The following is a 22,264-nucleotide window of genomic DNA, read 5'->3' as shown; positions in this document are numbered from 1 at the left end:
TCCGAGATATGCTACTGATTGTTTGGTGAAGTCGCACTTTTTCTGTATCTTGGGGGTGCATGTGCACCTGATGGTAGGCGTAGCCACTCCGAAGGTCTAGCTTAGTGAAATACTTGGCGCATTTAAGTTTGTCAAGTGACTCAATGACTGGCATTGGAAATTTGTCTTTCATGGTCTCGACATTCCACACAGAAACACCAACATCCATCATGTTTACTCACAAGTAATAAAGAGTGCAGAGAAAGCAGATACTCTCTGCCATGATGCCTTGTTCAAGCCTGTCAGCACACTAGCGTTGGATCTCATCTTTTTGCAACTGGGGTTAGTGGTATGGACGAACAGCAACCAGTGCAGTCCCTGGAAGGAGATGGATGCGGTGGTCATAAACTCTTGCCTATGGTGACCCCGAGGTTTAGCAAAGACATCGGTGAACTCCTTAGGAAGGATGTGGACAGCAGGTCATCCATGTTGGCTGCATTCTGCTGCAATTGCCCTGGTGCCTTGTTGATGGTCCACCATGTGACGTGAGTAGACTCGTGCCAAAGAGACATAGTAAGTGTTCAAAATCCCAAAGAAATGGACTCAATGTTCCGAGCCACTGTACACCAAGGATAATGTTAAAGCCATCTAGCAGAATAGCATGATAATCGATTTAGAACTTCTTGCCGACTTGCCAAGGATATCGAGTGTAGTTCCTTAGGCCATGCTGGGGCTTACGACCCAGTCATCATTGGACATACCGACATGCAGGCATGTGTTGGGGGTGTAGCTGGACTCAGGCACCTTAATTGCTTCTTCAGCAAGAAAATTCTAACTTGACCTCAAATCAACAAGGGCTACCATGAGTTGCATTGTTTGTCCTATGCAGATTCCTATTAAAGCGCGAAATGAGATAGTCGGTACATCGATCAGCTGGAAGGCCATCACGATTATCCACCCCCGCGGAGGTGTCTCCTTGTGTGTTCTGAGAGAGAGAAATTGTTAGGATGTTGCTTTTCAAAAACACACGCTAGCATCACGTGTCTTCGTTCATTAAGATAGATAGAAGAACTAGTTTTACAAGATTTTATCAACATGGCACAATCACAAGTGATCGGTCTCATACTCCACAACAACTATGCACCAACTACGTGATCACTCTGATGTCCACTACCACTCTACCACAATGTTTTGCTCTCTTCCACTGCTCAAACTCAGCCTTAAATACGCTACACCAGCTCTGCAGGCATCACCACTATCTTGTCGAAAACCCTGACGTTTCGCTTAAGCCACAACTCATCACCACAACTCTGACCTTTCATTGCCTTTCTACTCTGCTTAGGTGTGGCGTTCGACAGTTTCGGCCACCATTCTCCCAGGCAAGCATCTGGGCTGGGTGTGTATCCGTGCATCCTGAACGTGAACGAGCGTCAGGTGCTCCACCATTTCGTCTCCTTTGTTAGGTTGTTATTGTTTCCTCGTCATTGAAAAAAGAGTTTCCGACAGCGATGACCCTAGGAAAAATTCTCACCGCAATTAAAACAAAGCTTTTTTAGCTCTGTGATCAGCCATCTCCAATGATGAGAGTTTCTTAAACTAATGTTGTGGTGCGGCTGTAGCACTGGTTTTTACAGGAGATTTTGACCGCAAAATTGGAACGGGAAGGGCAGGCTGGGTGAGACACACGGCTTTGCCCACCAAAGGTGTACATGCTGGAGGTTTTAGTGCCGGAGTAGGCGTCGTTTCTTCACTTATAGCTCCTTGTATGCCTGGGCTAGGCTCATCGTCATCTGCAGCGAAGCTGGGTTTTGGAGTTTGATCCTTCGTCTGCAAGGGTTTTAGGATGCCAAAAGTAAAGATATGCACATGTTGTTCAGACTCAAGCTTCAGATAGTGGCAATGCAGGGCGGAAAATTGTCTGATGTATCCCTCCACACTAATGGTGCGACGCAGGGCTGCTAACTCACCTAACGGGTTGCTGCGGATTTGAGGTCCAAAACGTAGATTGATGAGTTTTGCAAAACATTTCCAAGATGGGGTGCTCTCTTCCATCTCCAATTGCATGTTTGAGAGGTGTGCATCATCAATCAGATGTTTCGAATCAATCCACACCTTTTCTCCTCCATCGTTGTGTACACAAAAATTTCTCACAATGGTTGATCCAGACTAGGGGATCTGCAGAGCCATCATAAGTGGCAAAATTACTAACATGTTTGGAGCATTTCATGTGTGGTGTACAATACAGGAACAATATTTTTATTCAACCACATATTTCACCAGTACTGGCAGTACATGGTATATTTTGGAAGCTAATAAAATACAACAAACAAATGTAATATCAAACTATATGATACTACTTTCCAGTAGTCGATGCAATGTTAAACTAATTGTGGTTGTCTGCCCAAAACTGAGATTGAAGCCAATCCACAGTCTTCTTATCCACCTGGAAGGCTTTGGCGAGAACATCATCTGAGATCATTGGCTTTGACCCAAACACAGCATTAGCAATAGTAATAGCCCCAGGGTTCTGGCTGCTAAGTCCAGCAATTGCCACCGCCGGTTTGTAGGGATTTGGGTTGAACTGGAAGTGGATGAGTCCTTGTGGAAATACAAAGACATCACCCTTGTTGAGCACCTTCGACAAGAACTTGTTGTCTGGGTTGGATGTGACGAAACCGACATACAAGGTCCCTTCAAGCACGGTGAGGATCTCGGTGGCACGAGGGTGAGTGTGCGGTGGGTTCTCACCTAAAGGTGCATAATCGATTCGCGCCAAGGAGATACCCAATGTGTTCAAGCCGGGAATACGCATTACATTGATCAAGGTGACATTAGACCCGACCTTGCTCATTTTAGTGTCTCTTGGCATGTCAAGCTTGGCAGCCAAGAAGAAGTCTTCGGCCTTCACATCTTTTGGGTCTTTGCAGACAAATCCATTGACAAGAACTGCACGAGAGATGACGTATTAGCATCAGTGAGTCAGAATGCTAACAACAATAAGCAATATGCATGTGAAATATACCTTGAGAACTATGTATATGATACTAACATGTACTTGATATTCACCCAGTGTTGAGAATACATACCACGTGAGCTTTTGTCCGCAACGCAGAAGTCTTGAAGAGGGCTTGGATCAGATGCAATAGCCTGCCATGAGACCAAGGCGAGAAGAGCGACGATGAGAAAGGAAGAGGAGGCCATTTGAATATTTGCTGAAAGCTGCTGTGCTTGTGGGTTTGTTGTATTGTTGTGTGCTTCACCTTTGAATGGCGTTAGGTATTTATAGCAGAAAAAGGTCAGGTGATTTCATGAAATAGTCAAGAAAAATGTGTAGCCGGCCAAGTAGAAACGAAGGCAGTTGATTTAATCGAGCAGGTAGAGTGCGCTGACTAAATAGCCATATGTTACCTTGAATCGATCAACTTCAGGAAGTTTCTTTGTATATCTTTTAATACAGTATATGTTTTCTACCTCAGGCAGATGACCTGACGTGGTCATAGAAGTGCTGTTCTGATGTGATACTCCATGATCTATGGATTACACGCTTTCGTGAATCTACTTTGAAGTGGTTATGTTGTAACGTTGTGTTAGTGTCATGCATGACATATGATTTTTTTTTTGAAACGGGCAAAAAAGCTTTTGCCTTATATTGATATAGGAGAAGCAAACAGGTACATGGCAAGAGCCATACAAATAGAAAAAAAGGGGGAGGGGCGGAACAAACTCCGTCCCAGAAACAGCTTAGCTAACGAGCTCTGCTAAGCTCTTGGCTCCTGCAAGGATCCAGTCTTTTCCTTCTTCCCGGATCTTGTGCATAACGATTGATGGTAGTGAGGACTTGTTGTTGAAGACGTGTTCGTTCCTCTCCTTCCAATTAGTTAATGCATGACATATGATTAAGCTATAGCTAATTGATGAATATTTCTTGCCGTTGAACATGTCATTTTTTGGCTTGTTGCCATCGACATTGACCGCATACACAGTTATACACACACAAGATTTAACAGGGTGTCTAATTAATTAGTTAATGCATTGCATGCATGAGGAGAACCGGTCAACCAGTTTAGCCGCGTTCCGAAGACACTTAATCAGAGCAAATTGGCTAGCTTCCCTGCAAGAGACCATGTCAATCTACGCTGGATTTTAATTGGCACGACCGTGAACTCGGTCAGCAACATTTAGTCACTGCAGGCGAGCTATATATATCCCTGCATGCTGAGAACATAGAGAATCAGCTAACACAACATAGATACTGAACACACAAAGCCAAGATCTAAGAGTTTCCAACATCGATTTTTCAAACAGAAGAATGGCCTCTTTCTCCTCCTCGTGCATCCTTCTCTTCATTGCTATTCTTGCTGTGATCTCATGGCAGGCTGTAGCCTCTGATCCTAGCCCTCTCCAAGACTTCTGCGTCGCAGACAATAGCTCACGTGGTACGGAGTTAATTCTTGCATCAGTTTATATATGAATTTTTAGTTCTGACAACCATATCAATCTCATGTTGGTTCTCTTGATCTAGTGCTAGTTAATGGATTCGTCTGCAAGGACCCAAAAGTTGTGACAGTGGAGGACTTCTTCCTGGCGGCCAAGCTCGATATGCCAAGGGACACCAAGATGAGCAAGGTCGGTTCCAACGTGACGTTGATCAATGTCATGAAGATTCCTGGCCTTAACACGCTTGGCATCTCCCTAGCACGCATCGACTATGCACCCCTAGGCGAGAACCCACCACACACGCACCCCCGTGCCACTGAGATCCTCACGGTGCTTGAGGGCACACTGTATGTCGGTTTTGTCACGTCCAACACCGACAACAAGCTCTTCTCCAAGGTGCTCAACAAGGGTGATGTGTTTGTTTTCCCACAAGGACTCATCCACTTTCAGTTCAACCCCAATCCTTACAAGCCGGCTGTCGCAATTGCTGCACTAAGCAGCCAGAATCCGGGGGCAATTACCATTGCCAATGCCGTTTTCGGATCAAAGCCCATGATCTCGGATGATGTGCTCGCCAAGGCCTTTCAGGTGGAGAAGAAGACCGTTGACTGGCTCCAAGCTCAATTCTGGGCTGACAATCACAATTAATTAAACATTGTACCAGCCACTAGCATTTCACAATAAAATTCCATTCTATTGTAAAAACAAAAAGTTGTTATGTGTGATCAGCACATTAGTATGTGTGATGTATTGGTTTAATTCAAACATGAATAATATATTGTTCTACTTTCTCTTTCTCTTGTAACCATCCAACTGCTCATGCTAGAACATCAAATAATGTACCATGTGAGATGTGACTCTAACCCGCTCAGTATGGTGAGCGTCGTGCTACACTGGAATTCTAGAATGTTGAACCTGTGACCTTCGACCCAGCCTTGATTTAATATATAAAATCACCGATTTAATTAAGAACATTGAACAATGATATTATACTGAGAGCGTGTTTAAATATATCAAATCACCAGGAAAAGGCCATGTGGAAGGATGCCTGTTTTGCACACCAAATCCCGGCTCATTTGTAAAAGTGAACCCATAAGATTGCATCAGAAGGGGAGACGGAATAAGGAGACATAGAGTTTGAAGGATGCGGAAGCATTTATGTCAAAAAGAGAGAAAGTGGGGGGCATATAGTATGGACTAGGGGCATCAGGTGTACTTGTTAGAGATATATTAGGTGTGCATGTATTTGGTAGTTTAGGATTTGCAATCCGTATCCTATCTTATTTCTAGGAGAGCCTTCTTATATATACTCATCCATGAGACTCAATACAACCTCCATCATATTTCGGCAATCTCTCTTCCTCTCTATCCACTAGTTAAATCCGGGTCTTCAATGACGAAATGATACTGATGATTTGGAAATCCGTCAGCGATTGTCTTTTTCTATGACGATAGGACGTTTTCGCGTCATAGATGACGATTTGGGCCGCTCGGCCCGAAAAAATAGTGACGGACAAGGTCTATACGTCAGCGATTGTGCAGAAATGAGCGTCGCGGGTGGTTGGCGGCCCGAACTGCTGAGTCAGCAGTGGGCGCGCGTCACAACAACTGGGCTTCGGGCCGGTGGACACACCTGACCCACACTCTACATGCTCATGTTCACGTACTTTTGAGTCTGCCCGCACAACAGTCCAAGGCCTGCAGCACTGGGATCCATATTTGTAAGGGGAGACAACCACTGTCTGCACACATGTACTTGGCTTGCACCACTCGGGCCCGCATGTCAGGTGCCGACATGACCCACCTGCGTGGGGCCACCCGTTCCGACAGCCTCCTAGCATGCGAAGTGGACCAGAACTGTCAGTACCACCAACATGGGTTCCACATGTCAGTTGCTATGCCAAAAAAATCCGCACGTGTCAGCACAAGTGTCTGCCTGCCGTCAATTCTAGACGCATGGTCCCGCAGGTCAGAGCCTGCTGGGACCCTTCTCTGAGAGTTCTCGTGGGTCCGGCATGCTAGAGATTTGAGGGGGCGCATGCCAACTGCTGGACCCTTCTCTGAGAGTTTTGGTGGGTCCGGCGAGGCACAAATTGGAGAAGGCAACCCATCTAGCTACTGCTATGGACCCATAGTCCAAGGATAAACTACTCACGCATCACTTCGGAGGTGGGCATGACGATGTAGAGGCCTCCGGCGATGATCTCCCTCTCCGGCAGGGTGCCGAGAAGAGCTTCAGAACCCTCCCGAGCTAGGGTCTGTGATGGCGGCCGCAACGGAACTTTTCGTGGATAAAGGCTCGGGTGTTTAGGTTTTTCTCGAGATCGTGAATAAATAGGCGGAAGGGCGAGGTCGGTGGAGGCCAGGAGGGCCCACACCACCCCTAGGCGCGGGCCACACCCAGGCCGCGCCATGGGGTGGTCTGGACGCCCTGCACCTCTTCTTCGTCCCCATTCTAGACTTTGTTTTCGTTACGGAAAAATATTGATTTCGGCTTTTGTTTCGTCCAATTCTGAGAATATTTCATGTACAACTTTTCTGAAATACAAAACAGCAGAAAACATGGAACTGGCATTGTGGTATCTTTTTAATAGGTTAGTGCCAGAAAATGTATAAAAGTGCAACGAAGTGTGAGAAAAATATATATAAATTGGTGTGAAACAAGCATGGAGCATCAAAAATTGTAGATATGTTTGCAATGTATGAACGGGCCATGGGCCATGAAACGCGGGTCGTTTGATAGTCTAGGTGGCCTTTTCTGAGCCGGAGAGGGAAGTCAAACCCCATTATTTGGGTGCCTGCACAAACTACTTTCTTCCCTGCTCGTGCAGCCCACGCGCTGTTTGGTTGGAGATAGGGGCGAGCTGTGGTAACCCCTCCCCTTAGAGTAGTAAGGTTACTCAGCAGTGCTAATAACTGAATTACAACATTCAGTTCATCACAAAAGGTGCTGGTAATACACAACAACTACTTAATGGCCGATGCATCACGAGCGAAGCAACTATACTTTGTGATACATCGCAGGTTTATCACATGAGGGGTTAGTATATACCACCTCGAACAAGTTCATCATTATAGACCGGGGATCAGGTTCAAGCAAGTCATCGACACAGAGGAAGAAGATGACCATCCGCGGCCAGTCGCCACTGCCACCGTTACCGCCTCGCCGACCGTGCGGGTGAGGAAGAGCCGGCCATGGCGCTAGATCGGGAATTGTGGATGAGCTCGAAAAGGGGGGAAATGGGGGATTCGGATTTGGTGGTGAGAGATCCGCCCTATATACGATGGCGAAATTTCAAGCGCGGTGACCGAATTCATCCCGCCGAGATTTCGCCATCCCGCGCGAGCTCTCGTCATCTCTCGCGGTGGCTCTGCGGGAACGCGGCATTCTCCAGGTCTGCCGGAACAGGGTGGCTCGCTAGAAACGGCCGAACCAGGCATTCCTCCAGGGTTTGGCCCGAGGGTGCTTTGAGAAGTGATTCGTGCAACAACGCGGGTTTGGCCACGTAACCAAACTGGCCGATTTTTGCTGGGCCGATGCCAGCCAAGGGACGCCCAGGATACCTACCTATACCAGATGGGTGACTCCTCGCGGAGAGATAGGCAGCTCCAACTTTGATGACAAGTTCAGAAGAGAAGATGGGCAAGACCCTCAGGCATAGAAATTTGCAGTCTTTGTAAGATGAACTATACCATTGATAGGGTTTAGCCATATTGTGCATGTTATTTTGTTTTCCGTGTAGCTGCCACAGCAATAGCGAGTCGGTGTGGTGTGGCCCACAGCCAACATCCACGCTTATTGCTAGCTGCAAGGTAACGTGGCTATCATGTGTTGTTTAATTTTGTAGTCTGGTAATTAAAGCTCTTTGCAAGGAATCACACCTAGAGTCGCTGATCGTTGCAACAAAAATTTTGAGTCGCTGGTCCTTGCAAAACTCTTCCCGAGTGTTGATGGTATGTACAATTTCCTCGTCTGCAAGAAATACTGTACGCCTTCCGCGCATGTTCAGCTCACACAAAAAACTAATGCCTCAGATTTTGTTTATTTTCAATAGATGCTGTGGAGATATATATCTTGATACATATCTTGTGTAGTTATGTGTAGCGAATTAGCGATACATATCTTTTGTATTTATGTTGAGTCCGCCTCCTTCCTTGTATAGTCGAGGACGTGACCTATATATGTAACGGTATATGCACCCAATCAATTCATTGTGTGTTGCAATCCCTTTTTACATGGTATCATACCTTCCTCGATCCTAGCCAGGCCGCCGCCCCCTCCTCCTCTCCAAGCCACCGCTGGCCCCTCTCCAACCCCAGCGTCGCGCCGCCCCTCCCCAAGCAGCGCCGCCATGTCCTCCAACTCCAACACCACCAACCCCTTCGCCTCCCCCTCCCCCACCTCCGACCTCTCCGTCACCAACCCCGCCCACCTCCGCACCGTACCCATCACCGACCACATCCCCATCAAACTCTCCCTCACCGAACCTAAGTACCACGCCTGGAAAACCTACTACTACCTCATCTTCCGCGAGTACAACCTGCGGGATCATGTTGATGGCACCGCCGACCTGCTCTCCCGCGACACCGACTAGATGGTGATCGACGCCACCATCATCCGCTCACTCTTCCTCATCGTCTCATCGTACATCTTCAAGACCGTAGTTCGCGAGGGCGATGACGCTCGCATGGTGTGGCTTAAGATCAATGGCCTCTTCACTAACAACAAACTTCAACGTGTTGTTTTCTTGCAGCAGGAATTCTTCGGCACGCCCCAGGGCGATCAGCCCCTTGATACGTCTCAAACGTATCTATAATTTCTTATGTTCCATGCTACTTTATTGATGATACTCACATGTTTTATACACACTTTATGTCATTATTATGCATTTTCCGGCACTAACCTATTGACAAGATGCCGAAGAGCCAGTTGATGTTTTCTGCTGTTTTTGCTTTCAGAAATTCTACAAAGGAAATATTCTCGGAATTGGACGAAATCAACGCTCAGGGTCTTATTTTTCCACGAAGCTTCCAGAAGACCGAGGGGGATACGAAGTGGGGTGACGAGGCGCCGCCACACTAGGGCCGCGCGGCCAAGGGTGGGGCTACGCCGCCCTGGCGTGTGGGGCCCTCGCGCCGCCTCTAAACCTACCCTTCCGCCTATAAAAAGCCTTCGTCGAGAAAACCTCAGTATCGAGAGCCACGATACGGAAAACCTTCCAGAGACGCCGCCGGCCGCCAATCCCATCTCGGGGGATTCAGGAGATCGCCTCCGGCACCCTGCCGGAGAGGGGAATCATCTCCCGGAGGACTCTTCATCACCATGATCGCCTCCGGATTGATGTGTGAGTAGTTCACCCCTAGACTATGGGTCCATAGCAGTAGCTAGATGGTTATCTTCTCCTCATTGTGCCATCATGTTCGATCTTGTGAGCTGCCTAACATGATCAAGATCATCTATTTGTAATGCTACATGTTGTGTTTGTTGGGATCCGATGAATATGGAATACTATGTTATGTTGATTATGAATTTATCATATATGTGTTGTTTATGATCTTGCATGCTCTCCGTTGCTAGTAGAGGCTCTGGCCAAGTTGATACTTGTGACTCCAAGAGGGAGTATTTATGCTCGATAGTGGGTTCATGCCTCCATTTAATCTGGGACAGTGACAGAAAGTTCTAAGGTTGTGGATGTGTTGTTGCCACTAGGGATAAAACATCAATGCTTTGTCTAAGGATATTTGTGTTGATTACATTACGCACCATACTTAATGCAATTGTCTGTTGTTTGCAACTTAATACTGGAAGGGGTGCGGATGCTAACCTGAAGGTGGACTTTTTAGGCATAGATGCATGTTGGATAGCGGTCTATGTACTTTGTCGTAATGCCCAATTAAATTTCACACTACTCATCATGACATGTATGTGCATTGTTATGCCCTATTTATTTGTCAATTGCCCAACTGTAATTTGTTCACCCAACATGCTATTTCTTATTGGAGAGACACCACTAGTGAACTGTGGACCCCGGTCCATTCTTTTACATTGAATACAATCTACTGCAAATAATGTTCTTTACTGTTCTTCGCAAACATCATCTTCCACACTATACATCTAATCCTTTGTTACAGCAAGCCGGTGAGATTGACAACCTCACTGTTACGTTGGGGCAAAGTACATTGATTGTGTTGTGCAGGTTCCACGTTGGCGCCAGAATCCCTGGTGTTGCGCCGCACTACACTCCGCCACCAACAACCTTCACGTGCTTCTTGACTCCTACTGGTTCGATAACCTTGGTTTCTTACTGAGGGAAAACTTGCTGCTGTATGCATCACACCTTCCTCTTGGGGTTCCCAACGGATGTGTGCTTCACACGTATCACCCCTCGACGCCTTTTGCCTGCGTCTCAAGTCCATCTCCGACCAGCTGCAGGACCTCGGGTTCCGCGTCGGTGACGAGCTCCTCCTCTCCACCCTCACCGCCAGCCTCAGCGAGGACCTCGGCAACGCCGCCTCCAACCTCACCCTCATGATCAACCCCACCTTCGAGCGGGCGGTCGACTACCTCAAGCTTGAGGAACGTCAGCTGAAGGGAGTCCCCGCCGTCCACTGCGTGCTTGCCGCGGGGATCGCCCCGGCCCCGGTGCCCGCAGCGCCCGTTCACCCGCAGGGAAATGGTGGCACTGGCCGCAACCGCCATCGTGGCCGTGGAGGCGGTCGCACCAACGGCGGCAACATAGGAGGTGGTCCGCACCCCGGCTACCCGCAGCCCACGCCGCCATGGAGCGGGGGTCACAACCCCTGGATGGGGGTCGTGCACACCTACACCATGCCGGTCCCTCGCCCCCCGCCCCGGCATCCTTGGTCCGCGCCCGCACCAGGCCTTCTTCGCCTACCCACAGCCGGCCCCGAGCGGGCCGCCCTACGCCCCCGCCTACGGTGGCATGCCGCTCTACGTCTCCCCTCACGGCCCGCCGGCACCCTGGGATCCTGCTCTCTACACCGCTCTTCAGTACGCGCCCCCACCGGGCGCCTACAACGGTGAAGGTGACTGGTTCATGGACACCGGTGCCTCCGCCCACATGGCTGCTCACCCGGGTAACCTCTGCACTTCATCTGCAACTTCCACACATTCTCTCATCATCGTCGGTAACGGTGCTGGTCTCCCTATCTCTCACATTGGTTCCACTAACTTTCCTTCTACCTCTAGACCTTTGTATCTCAATAATGTTCTAGTTTCCTCCCATCTAATTCAAAATTTAGTCTCCATTAAAACTCTTTCCCATGACAATTCTGTTACTGTGGAATTTGACGAGTTTGGTTTTTCTGTAAAGGACACCCGTACCTGGATGGTACTGCACCGCTGTGAGAGTCCCGACGATATGTACCCTATTCAGCCGTCCCCTTCATCACGCGCTGCAACCAGGGCCCTCTCCACCGGCGTCGACCTCTGGCATGCCCGTCTCGGCCACCCTAGCTCCGCCAAATAATGAGGGGTTTTTCCTTCTCTTGTAATAAAACGGCTGCTCATTCTTGGGATGCATGTCATGTAGGAAAACATGTTAGGCTCCCCTTTACTAGTTCTTACACAGTTGCGTCTTTTCCGTTTCAGCTTATTCACAGTGATGTATGGACATCTCCTATTCCTAGTAATACTGGTCTTATTCACTATCTTGTGATTTTAGATGATTTTTCTCACTTTGTGTGGACTTTTCCGCTCCGTAGGAAATCAGATGTCGCCTCTACCCTCACCGCTTTCTACGCCTACGTCTCTACCCAGTTCGGTCGCCCCATTCATGCTCTTCAAACCGACAACGGCAAGGAATTTGACAACACCACCATTTGCGCCTTCCGTTCCTCCCACGGCACCATCTTCTGCCTTACTTGCCCCTACACCTCCCAACAAAATGGTAGAGCCGAGCGCATTCTTCGGACCATCAACGACACTGTTCGCACCCTCCTATTTCACGCCCACATCCCACCCTCCTTCTGGTCGGACGCCCTAGCCACCGCCACCCTCCTCATTAACCTACGCCCGTGCCGCAGCCGCTGGAACTACACACCACACCATCTCCTCTTCCGTTCCCTACCATCCTATGACGGTCTTCGCATCTTCGGTTGTCGCTGTTATCCTAGCACCGCCGCCACCGCCCCTCACAAGCTCACCCCTCGTTCCATCCCGTGTGTCTTCCTCGGTTACCCGGCTAACACAAAAGGCTACCGCTGCTATGATCCGGTCTCCCACCGCGTCATCACATCACGACATGTGTACTTTGATGAGAATTGTTTCCCATTTGCACAGGACCAGGTGACGCCCCCTTCCTCCTCCGCGGCTGATGTCACACAGCGCCGCGCCCCTGGCCTCGGCAGCGCCCCCTGCGGAGCCCTCGAGTTCCACCTCGGGCGCCCCTCCGTCGCCTCCCATGGCGCCCTCGAGCTCGGCCTCGGGCGCCGCTGCACCACCGGTGCCTCCGCCAGTGGCGCCCTCGAGTTCCACCTCGGGTGCCCCTCCGTCGCCTCCCATGGAGCCCTCGAGCCCTGCCTCGGGCGCCACTGCGCCATCTCCGACACCGACCGCTTTGCCCTCGAGCTCTGCCTCGGGCGCCACCGCGTCGGCTGCCTCGCCCTCGAGCCTTGCCTCGGGCAACCCCGCGTCGGCCACGTCGTCCTCGAGTTCTGCCTCTACGGCTGCGCCGCCACCGCCTCCACCCCCCATTGCGGGGCCCATCACCCGCGCGCGTGCGGGTATCTCTCGTTTGAGCACCCGGTACCCCCCGGATGAGTATGCCTGCCCCGCGTCGACTTCCACGCCGTCGACCTCCACGCCGTCCCCGCTGCCCGCCTCCACCCGAGCGGCGCTCCGTGACCCTCACTGGTTCACCGCCATGCAGAAGGAGTTCGATGCTCTGCAGTGCAACCAGACTTGGTAGCTTGTTCCGCGCCCCCCTCCCCCACGCCAACATCATCACCGGCAAGTGGGTCTTCAAGCACAAGTTCGCTCCGGATGGCACTCTTGACCGTCATAAGGCCCGCTGGGTGGTTCACGGCTATCCCCAGCGTGCCAGCGTTGACTTCACCGACACCTTCGCCCCGGTTGTCAAACCCGGGACGATACGCACCGTCCTCCAGCTTGCGGTCTCTCGTCGTTGGCTGGTGCATCAGATGACGTCTCCAATGCCTTCCTCCACGGCCACCTTGCGGAGCAGGTCTTCTGTCAGCAGCCTACCGGCTTCGTCGACAACGCCCACCCCGACGACGTGTGCCTGCTCTCGCGCTCATTATATGGGCTCAAGCAGGCGCCCCGTGCTTGGTACCAACGCATTGCATCGTTTCTTCATCAGCTCAGCTTCCGCTCCACTCGCTCTGATGCATCGCTGTTCGTGTACCGCCAGGGCTCCACCACTTTCTCCTCTACGTCGACGACATCATCCTGACGGCATCCACCGCGGACCTTCTACGACAGCTCACTGATCGTCTCCGCGCCGAGTTCGCCCTGAAGGACTTGGGGCCTCTGCATTACTTCCTCGGCATCGAGGTCGTCCTCCGTGCCGATGGCTTCTTCCTTCATCAGCGCAAGTACGCCCACGAGCTCCTTGACCGCGCTGGTATGCTTAACTGCAAACCCGCGGCCACCCCCGTCGACACGAAGGCCAAGCTCTCCGCCACGGATGGGATATCGGCGTCGGACGCGTCGTCTTACCGCTCCATCATTGGCGCATTGCAGTACCTCACTATGACCCGCCCCAAGCTGCAGTATGCTGTTCAGCAGGTGTGCCTCCATATGCATGCTCCACGTGACTCCCATTGGACCGTGGTGAAGCGGATCCTTCGCTATATCCACCGCACTCTCGGCCTCGGGCTCTCTCTACACGCCGGCACCACCATGGACATCGTCGCCTATTCGGGCGCTGATTGGGCCGGCTGCCCCAACACGCGGCGATCCATGTCTGGTTACTGCGTCTACCTTGGCTTGTCCCTCATATCCTGGTCATCCAAGCGACAGCCCACAGTTTCTCGCTCTAGCGTCGAGGCAGAATACCGAGCTATGGCTAACGCGGTCGCCGAAGTCTCATGGCTACGGCAGCTTCTTGGAGAGCTCCCGTGTCCTATCGACAAGGCCACCATGGTCTACTGCGATAACGTTTCCGCTGTCTACCTCTCCGCCAACCCCGTTCATCACCGCCTCACCAAGCACATCGAGTTGGACATCCACTTTGTTCGCGAATAGGTGGCTCTTGGCCATATCCGTGTGCTCCATGTGCCTACTTCTCAGCAGTTCGCGGACATTATGACCAAGGGACTCCCTACGGTATCCTTTGAGGAGTTTCGGTCCGGTCTTTGCGTCAGCTCTAGTGATGTTTCGACTGCGGGGGTGTTGAGATACATATCTTGTGTAGTTATGTGTAGCGATACATATCTTTTGTATTTATGTTGGGTCTGCCTCCTTTCTTGTATAGTCGAGGATGTGGCCTATATATGTAATATGCACCCAATGTGTTGCAATCCCTTTCTACAGATGCAATAGTTTCTACAAAATTTTGAGTAAATTCCTACAAAAAAACTTCCTCTGTTCCAATGAATAAAACTTATTTTTGAGTAAATTTTAACTAAACTATTTAACAGACTATCAAAACTACGAAATTATATAGATAACAACAACTTTAAAAATATCTTAGAGATGAAGCTGAAAAATAGTCAATTATCAGCGTACGTGGATACTCTACTTTTTTTTTTTTTTTTTTTTTTTTTTTTTTTTGCTAATCTGCGTGCATACTCTACTTTGGGAGGCCACTGAAGCATCGTACTGTATTCAGGTAGACTGTCGTTAAACAGCCTTGTCGTTAAATAGCCTGAAGCCCACACAGCTCGTGGCGGCACCTCTCCATGTTGGCGCCAAGCTTCTGCTTCAACGTCTCGAAAGCCAGAAGAGCCAGCATGCTACCCGTTTATTTGTCTACATCTTTGTACAGTTTGGCCCATTTTCACATAATAATAATTCAGCCGCACAAGATGCCACTAAACAACGTCAACCGTAAGTCTGCAAGAAATATTGTAAAGTACAAGCCTCCCGTGCATGTTCAGCGCACACCAAAAACTAATGCCTTGGATTTTGTGTATATTCAACAGATGCAATAGTTTCTACATACTCCCTCTATTCCAATGAATAAACCTTGTTTTTGAGTAAATTTTAACTAAACTCTTTCAAAAGACTATCAACAACTAGAAAATTACATGGATATCAACAACTATAAAAATGTCTTATTCAATGGAACCAAGGTTGCAGAGCATGACGACTTGACATACTTGACATGAGTGCTCCTACAAAGTAAAGAAAAAATAGTTTGCTTGGTGAGATGACGCTGAAAAATAGTCGATTGTCAGCGTACGCGCATACTCTACTTTGGGAGGCCACTGAAGCATCGTACTGTATTCACGTAAGCCGGTTTACCCAACCTGTTATATGGCTGCTCAAAAGTCAAAACAAAAAACCGTCGTTAAATAGCCTGAAGCCCACACAGCTCGTGGCGGCACTTCTCCATGTTGGCGCCAAGCTTCTGCTTCAACGTCTCGAAAGCCAGAAGAGCCAGCATGCTACCTGTTCCGGCAGGCTTGGACTTGGAGATCCCTTCACCGGGCGGCACGACGGCGAGCTTCTTCACGACATTGCTCAGCGATCCTACGCAGCTCCTGTCGTGCTCCCTCGCCAGGCGCTTCACGTCATACAACGGACCGAGAAGCTGATGCGCCATCTTCATGAAGTCGTCGACGCCGTCTGGGAGGTTCTCGCCGTACATCAACCTGACGAAGTAGGCGACGTGGTACGCGCCCGTGAACGTCGCCCACGACGGCCGGGCTCTGAGTAGGCCGGAGTCTCGAAGCAGGAACCGGAGCTTGAACCCATCGATGCCGGCCTGGGGAAGCCGGTTGAAGTCGACGCCGCAGTCGGCGAGGTAGGCGATGGACGTGGGATCTCTCGCGTCTTCTTCGGACGCGATGTCGAACCCGCGCAGGTTGAACTCCCACGCGAAGCGTTGGCCGTCGACGGTGCGGACGGCGATCCCCACCTGAAGCGGCTTGAGCAGGGCCACGTTGGCCCGGATGACCTCGTACCGCTCCTCGGCGATGAGGTCGTAGTGTTGCCGGCCGCTGCTGTGAACGACGACGCAGCCGGGGTACTGGACATTCAGCGCGACGTGCCGGGCGCCCGGCGCGACTTGGTGGAGCACTCGTGATTCGGCCGCGAAGTTGTGCGCCCACACCGAGCGGACGGCGCCGTCCATGCTGCTCGACGGCGACGGGAGTTCGCGGTGCTACGGCGTCTATTTCTTCAAGTACGATCGGTGCGACACGGTGGCCTCCCTACGAGAACGATTTAGAGCTAAGGAACGTTCTGTTGAAATATATGGGCGTGCGGAGTTGTGGCAATGCCTTCTCGAGTTCCGATTCGGCTTTGGCTTTCGTTTTTCTACCTGTTTCCTATTGGCCTATCCTGACTTCATGATTTAATCAGGAGCTGTGAAGGAGGCGAACGTGTCCGGCTCGTAATCCCCTTACCTGGACTCATGGACGCCGAGTCGATCTGCACTCTGTAGCCTGTACAGTGCGTCAGTGCTGGTGTTCGAATCGTACAGTAACCAGCCTGTCAAACAAGTTATTCCTACCGTCGTACGTGACTACTGTGTCGGATTGAGTGACCGCTAAGATTACTCAGAGCATCTTCATCCACGCCCCTAAAGGAACGCCGAATCGAGAGTCTAGGAGACTTTTTTTTTCGTGTCGCATTTAGGGACGTCGTTCCCCAAAACGCAGCCCTAAACTTTTTTATACAGTATTTGAAAACACAACCATTTTATTAAACATACACAAATACCCTAAAATTGTTTTTAAATTAAAATATAATAAATAATAAAACAACAACAACAACAACAACCAAGCCTTCAGTCCCAAACAAGTTGGGAGTTGGGGTAGGCTACAATAAATAATAAAACAACTAAACAAATATAATAAGTGGGGCTAGATCAAGGCGCCGCGGCATTTGCTGATAATCCTTTGGCCCTCCATATATGCTCAACGAGTTCATTTTGAACTTGCTCATAGACATTGCTGTCACGGATCTCTGCGTGCATGGCGAGAAAATTAGCAAAATCTCCAAGCACCTCAGGATCAACCTCCACAAGAGGGTCCTGACACTCATAGGGACCAACATGTCTCCTGACCTGATTCTTGCGGTCATCCTCGATGTCGTTGTCTAATCGACGGTACCCCGGAGGAGGGATCCTCACGAGGGGGAGAAGAAGTAGGGGCCATAGGGCGGAGTGCTCTCGGGACGGTGGTACGCGATTTACCCAGCTTCGGAACACCTGCACGATGACAGGGCCTACTGCTGCTTGTCTGGAATTATCTGGGCGCTTTCGCGTTGTTACAATGAGTTGTGGTTGTCCCCCTAGGGCTCCCGGGATCCCTCTTATATAGGCGCACGGATCTAGGGTTTACATGGAGAGTCCTAGCCGGAATACAAGTTGCCTAACTACGGTACAATGTCTTGCCGTGTACGTCAAGGATCCGCCTTCCTCCAAATACGTGCTGGATCCGGATACTTCATGGGCTGTCACAGATCCGGCCTCCTTCGTAGGTCGGTTGAGATCCGGCTTCCTGTTCCTGAGCTGGACTTCATCCTTCATGATCTACAGCAACTGGGCCGCCCGATGGGCCACATGCCTCACCACCAGCTATGGGCCACCCGGGCTTGCCGGATCTAGGCCATGCCGTTGATATACCCATAAAGTATACCCACAACAGTAGCCCCCGAAGTTCTCCGAGATTCATCATTCCTCCGACTTCATTCAGCTCGGATCCGAAGAGAATCTTGAAGAGCTTCAAAACTTTTACTTGATTCCGGGTTCATTCACTCGAAAATCCTTCATCTTCAGATTGGGTATTGTAACGGAGATTCCGCTTTTCCCACGTACAACCTCCTTATTTCCCGCGCTAAATTTTCGCAGATGCAAATCTTTAGCCGGAACTTTCGGGAGTGCATGGTCAAGTTACCTCCACGTCGTTTTACCACACTTGACCTAAGACACGTGTCATTCATCCAACGATGCGACCGTTCCGTTTCCACCATTGGATCCGAATCCCGAATCTCCGCGAGGGGCCTATAAATACCCCACGGCTCGGTAATTCTTCATTGTTTCACCGCATCTCACCACTTCATCTTCTTCCTCGCGCCGCGCCGCCCGACGGATCTCAACTCCGGCGAACCTTCCTCACGGGAGCTTCACGCGCCGCCGCCTCAAGCCTCTCCTCCAACCAAGATTGCCACGGTTGATCAAGAAATCAACTCCGCCGCCGATTCGTGGTCATCGGGAGCTCAAAACCGCCAGTTCATCGACCTCTACTTTGCCGGAACTTCGCCGGACCGTCGCGCCATTGCCGGTACGTGCACCGGTCTTGTAGAAGAAGAAGTAGCTGTAGCGTAGATTTTCCAGTTACTCAACTTAGCTCGCATGGGTGCAGCCGGAAGCATGTCTCACGGTTCTCCTCACTGCACTGGTAGTTCTCCGAGTAGCCCGGATCCCAGTGCCGTGGAACCATTTTGCCCGGATCCCATTGCGTATCTACCACCATATGTTTCCGACGTTAGGCTTGCTCAACCATTCTCCGCCTCTTCCAGTACTTTACTAGGCCGGATCCCAACAGCTCAAGAGCTCGAAGAGGAGCTTCAAGGCCAAGCTAGAATGGCAGCCAAGGTACAAGGTGGAGAATAAGAAAGCTTCCAAGGCCCGGAGCCGTGAGGGGGTGCGGGGTCAATGGTGGCCCTGCGAGACAACTGACGCGGAGCTCCGGGAGCTTCAAAACGAAGGCATGATCTCGGAGCATTGGAGTTTCACGCGCGACTCCGACATTCCCAATCCCGACGCAGACGAACGCGTCATGACAAAGGCTTGGGTCGAGCGTGGATTATCACTCCCTTGCTCGGAGTTCTTCCTCTCCGTCCTCGACACGTACGGGCTCCAGCCCCACAACATCTGCCCCAACTCCTACCTCCTGCTCTCGAACTTCGCAACTCTCTGCGAAGGGCATCTAGGGATCCGACCTGATGTCAAGCTGTGGCAGTTCTTTTTCCGAGTGAAGAAGGAGACGAAGGACAAGGCCATGCTGAACTGCGGGAGCATGACTTTCATGCTCCGACCTGGCCATATGTATCCGCCTCACGATTCCCACGAGTCCGTCCGGTACTGGAACGCTGGATGGTTTTATGTGAAGAACGCGTCTGTTCCGAACGTCCACGATGGACTCCCGCCCTTCAGCAACACGCCTCCGGAAGAATTGGCGAGCTAGAGCTTCGTCCCCACGCTTGCCCAAACACCCATACTGGAGAAGGCCGCGCGGAGGATTTCCTGGTTAGTTCACGATGGACTAACCGGGGCTCAGCTCACCCTCAGCTGGTTTACCCGGAGGATCCAGCCCCTGCGCTACAACGCACGCCTGATGTGTGCTTATACCGGGGCGGACGATCTCCTCCGAGTCACTCGCCACGATCTTCCGGCCGACTCCCTCAAGAGAAGGTTCAAGACGTTGGTGAAAATTCCTAGGGGCCAACAGGTCCCGGAACTGATCAAGGATATTAGCACACACGACAAATGTCCTCCGGTAAGCACTTAATCCTTCGCATTCCTTTATCCTTTCATAATCTTCTAAGTGTTTAACTTGTTCTGCTCACCCTTTTCGCAGCTTGACTCTTTGGCGGAAGAAAACCTACGCACCATACTCCGGGTTCCCGTTAGCGGTGACTCGGTGGAAGAGGATCCGGAAGACCCTGAGGAGGAAGAAGAACGAGTGCCCCGAAAGGCTGCTCCTCGACCTTCAAAGCGTCCCCGCGCCAAAGTCTCTGGCTCCGACGCCGGAGGCAGCGGCGAGGCTTCCGCCAAGAAACCCAGGGTGGTCAAACCACCTCCGCTTGACTCCAGGAAGGCGGAGCGCCAGCGCCTGAAGATGCTTTCGACAGCAGGGAAACCCTCACGTCCCAACATTCCGGGCGCAGCGTAAGCTTCCGAGTAACATGCGTTGTTTATCTTGGTAAGCTGTGTTACGTATACTTTCCTTTTACTTGCTCACAGGAATCCGAACCCTACCACCGCGCGGACCAATGTTCAGGAGCATATCACTAAGTATATGCAGAAGAAATCTCCCGCCGTTGGTCCTTCGACGCCAGTTCCGCCGAGCACTCCACAAGCCCCCCTGCAGCCTTCTCCTCCTCCCGCGGACCAGTCTCCGACTCCTGCCGCACCCACTCCACCGGAAGTAATTTCGGTTAGCAGCGACAGAGTGAGCGGAGATGGTTCCAGCGGCAAGGGTCCCATCAATGACGAAACTGAAGGACAAAAACAAGGGGAGGCAGAAGTCAATTCCTCCGGCAAAGCTGAAGCCTCCGCAGGTGATATGGTCGTTTTCCCCAAAAACTTTGGAGATCCGGCTGATCTTACTTCCACCCCAAAAGCCTATGCCACGAAGTTTTTTAACAAACTAACGGAGGCGGAGAAGTGGGAGCTGGAGCAAGATTTGCTCAATGCTATGCTGAACAATGCCTGGGGCAAACCGGACGTTGAAACGTCGGAGATCCAGGACGCCAAGAAAAACATTGGCGAATTCTTCGACAAGCTTGTTTGCAAGCAAAAGGTAACTCCCCAGTAGCCCCCAAGTATTTAGGCGGAAACTTTATCAGTTAGCGTCTGAACACTTTTAGAGAACTTAATCTGAAAGGAAATTTTTAAATGTCGTGGTAGCCCCCAAGCATGATGGCGGAAAAAATTTCCAGCGACAAAACCATGATGGCGGAACTCACTCCATTTCTGACTGTGTTTGCAGGAACAAAAAGCCCTGCATTACGAGTTGCACAAAAACATTGCGCTGCAGCGTCGTGTGACCATCAGCCAGGCGGAGAAAATCCAGCACTTTCAGGCGGAGAATGCGGCTCTGAAGAAACAACTTTCAGAAGCTCAAGGTTGGTTTCCGATCATCTGACGTTTGTTGGTTATGTCCCGCACTTTCCGACTTTGACGCTTTATAAAACTATGAACAGGTGCCTCCTCTTCTCTCGCTGCAGCTTCCTCCGAGTTGGAGACTCTTCGTGCTGCACACAAGAATCTCGAAGCAAAACTCGCAGTGGCAGAACAGAAAATCTCTGAGAAGAACTCGGAGCTTATCGGGAAAACTGGTGAGTTTGAGCTGAAAAGACAAACTGACAGCGACATCATCCAGAAGCAGCAAAAAGAAATTGGAGGTCTTCGCAAATATATGGAAACAGCAGAGAGCTGCTGGGACCTGCTCAACTCCGACGTCATGGGTACGTCCTTGAAACTTTGTATAACCGCATGTGTGTGACTTGTTGTTTTTAACAAAGTTTGCGTCTTCCAGATCCACTCGGATATGACGAGGAACGTCGGAGCCAGTTCCCGCGCGATGACCTGCTTCAGCTGGCCGGAGAAGACTGCAAAGATCTCATCTCCGCCTCCAGGAAAATCTGTCACAACCTCAACATTAAGAAGAGCCGAGTCTGCGATGTGCGCAAGCTCATTGATGACCCACAAGTATAGGGGGTGTATCGTAGTATCTTCGATAAGTAAGAATGTCGATCCCAACGAGGCGCAGAAGGTGTTGACAAGCAGTTTCGATGAAGGATTCACTGTAAATGCTCACAGACAAGTATTCAGGGGGTTTTGATGTAACAGTTGAATAAAGTACGAGTATGTAAAGTGCGAGAGTAACAATTGCAGCGAGTGGCCCAATCCTTTTTAGCACAAAGGACAAGCCGGTTTGTTTACTTATAATGACCAAACGTTCTCGA

At 50.6% G+C, this 22,264-nt stretch overlaps 4 protein-coding genes and 1 long non-coding RNA gene across 5 annotated transcripts; 3 read left to right on the top strand and 2 right to left on the bottom strand.

Annotated features, from left to right (window-relative positions):
• Positions 1-2,207: 2,207 nt before the first annotated feature.
• Positions 2,208-3,227, bottom strand: LOC127320793 (germin-like protein 8-11). Its single transcript, XM_051349859.2, has 2 exons — positions 3,066-3,227; positions 2,208-2,925 (listed from the first exon to the last, which is right to left on the bottom strand). Exons 1-2 carry the CDS (start codon positions 3,178-3,180, stop codon positions 2,363-2,365), a joined length of 678 nt encoding a protein of 225 aa, XP_051205819.1. The 5' UTR covers positions 3,181-3,227; the 3' UTR covers positions 2,208-2,362.
• A 996-nt stretch (positions 3,228-4,223) lies between these two features.
• On the top strand, positions 4,224-5,207 carry LOC127320795 (germin-like protein 8-7). The gene is made up of 2 exons (XM_051349860.2): positions 4,224-4,415; positions 4,502-5,207. Exons 1-2 carry the CDS (start codon positions 4,289-4,291, stop codon positions 5,062-5,064), a joined length of 690 nt encoding a protein of 229 aa, XP_051205820.1. The 5' UTR covers positions 4,224-4,288; the 3' UTR covers positions 5,065-5,207.
• An 8,110-nt stretch (positions 5,208-13,317) lies between these two features.
• LOC127320786 (uncharacterized mitochondrial protein AtMg00810-like) lies at positions 13,318-14,644 on the top strand. Its single transcript, XM_051349855.1, has 3 exons — positions 13,318-13,509; positions 13,623-13,719; positions 13,809-14,644. The coding sequence occupies exons 1-3, from the start codon at positions 13,318-13,320 to the stop codon at positions 14,642-14,644; spliced, it is 1,125 nt and encodes a 374-aa protein (XP_051205815.1).
• Positions 14,645-15,911: 1,267 nt separating this feature from the next.
• LOC127320785 (probable CCR4-associated factor 1 homolog 9) lies at positions 15,912-16,697 on the bottom strand. Its single transcript, XM_051349854.1, has one exon. It carries the CDS (start codon positions 16,695-16,697, stop codon positions 15,912-15,914), a length of 786 nt encoding a protein of 261 aa, XP_051205814.1.
• Positions 16,698-21,212: 4,515 nt separating this feature from the next.
• LOC127320783 (uncharacterized) lies at positions 21,213-21,956 on the top strand. Its single transcript, XR_007863534.1, has 3 exons — positions 21,213-21,421; positions 21,500-21,763; positions 21,835-21,956. It is a non-coding gene; the product is annotated as an uncharacterized lncRNA (long non-coding RNA).
• The last annotated feature ends 308 nt before the right edge of the window (positions 21,957-22,264 follow it).

The sequence above is a fragment of the Lolium perenne genome, chromosome 2 (genome assembly GCF_019359855.2).
Source record: "Lolium perenne isolate Kyuss_39 chromosome 2, Kyuss_2.0, whole genome shotgun sequence".
NCBI classification, from domain to species: domain Eukaryota; kingdom Viridiplantae; phylum Streptophyta; class Magnoliopsida; order Poales; family Poaceae; genus Lolium; species Lolium perenne.
Note: the sequence above shows the minus strand (reverse complement) of the source record. Positions and strands in the feature narration are given on the sequence as shown.

Excerpts from the sequence above, each read along its gene's own strand:
- LOC127320793 (XM_051349859.2), bottom strand. The coding sequence starts at position 3,180 with ATGGCCTCCTCTTCCTTTCTCATCGTCGCTCTTCTCGCCTTGGTCTCA. Across the intron at positions 2,926-3,065 it reads TGCGGACAAAAGCTCACGTG|TTCTTGTCAATGGATTTGTC; the intron begins GTATGTATTCTC and ends TCTCTCGTGCAG.
- LOC127320795 (XM_051349860.2), top strand. The coding sequence starts at position 4,289 with ATGGCCTCTTTCTCCTCCTCGTGCATCCTTCTCTTCATTGCTATTCTT. Across the intron at positions 4,416-4,501 it reads CGCAGACAATAGCTCACGTG|TGCTAGTTAATGGATTCGTC; the intron begins GTACGGAGTTAA and ends CTCTTGATCTAG.
- LOC127320786 (XM_051349855.1), top strand. The coding sequence starts at position 13,318 with ATGCTCTGCAGTGCAACCAGACTTGGTAGCTTGTTCCGCGCCCCCCTC. Across the intron at positions 13,510-13,622 it reads TCACCGACACCTTCGCCCCG|GTCTTCTGTCAGCAGCCTAC; the intron begins GTTGTCAAACCC and ends CTTGCGGAGCAG. Across the intron at positions 13,720-13,808 it reads TGGGCTCAAGCAGGCGCCCC|GGCTCCACCACTTTCTCCTC; the intron begins GTGCTTGGTACC and ends GTGTACCGCCAG.
- LOC127320785 (XM_051349854.1), bottom strand. The coding sequence starts at position 16,697 with ATGGACGGCGCCGTCCGCTCGGTGTGGGCGCACAACTTCGCGGCCGAA.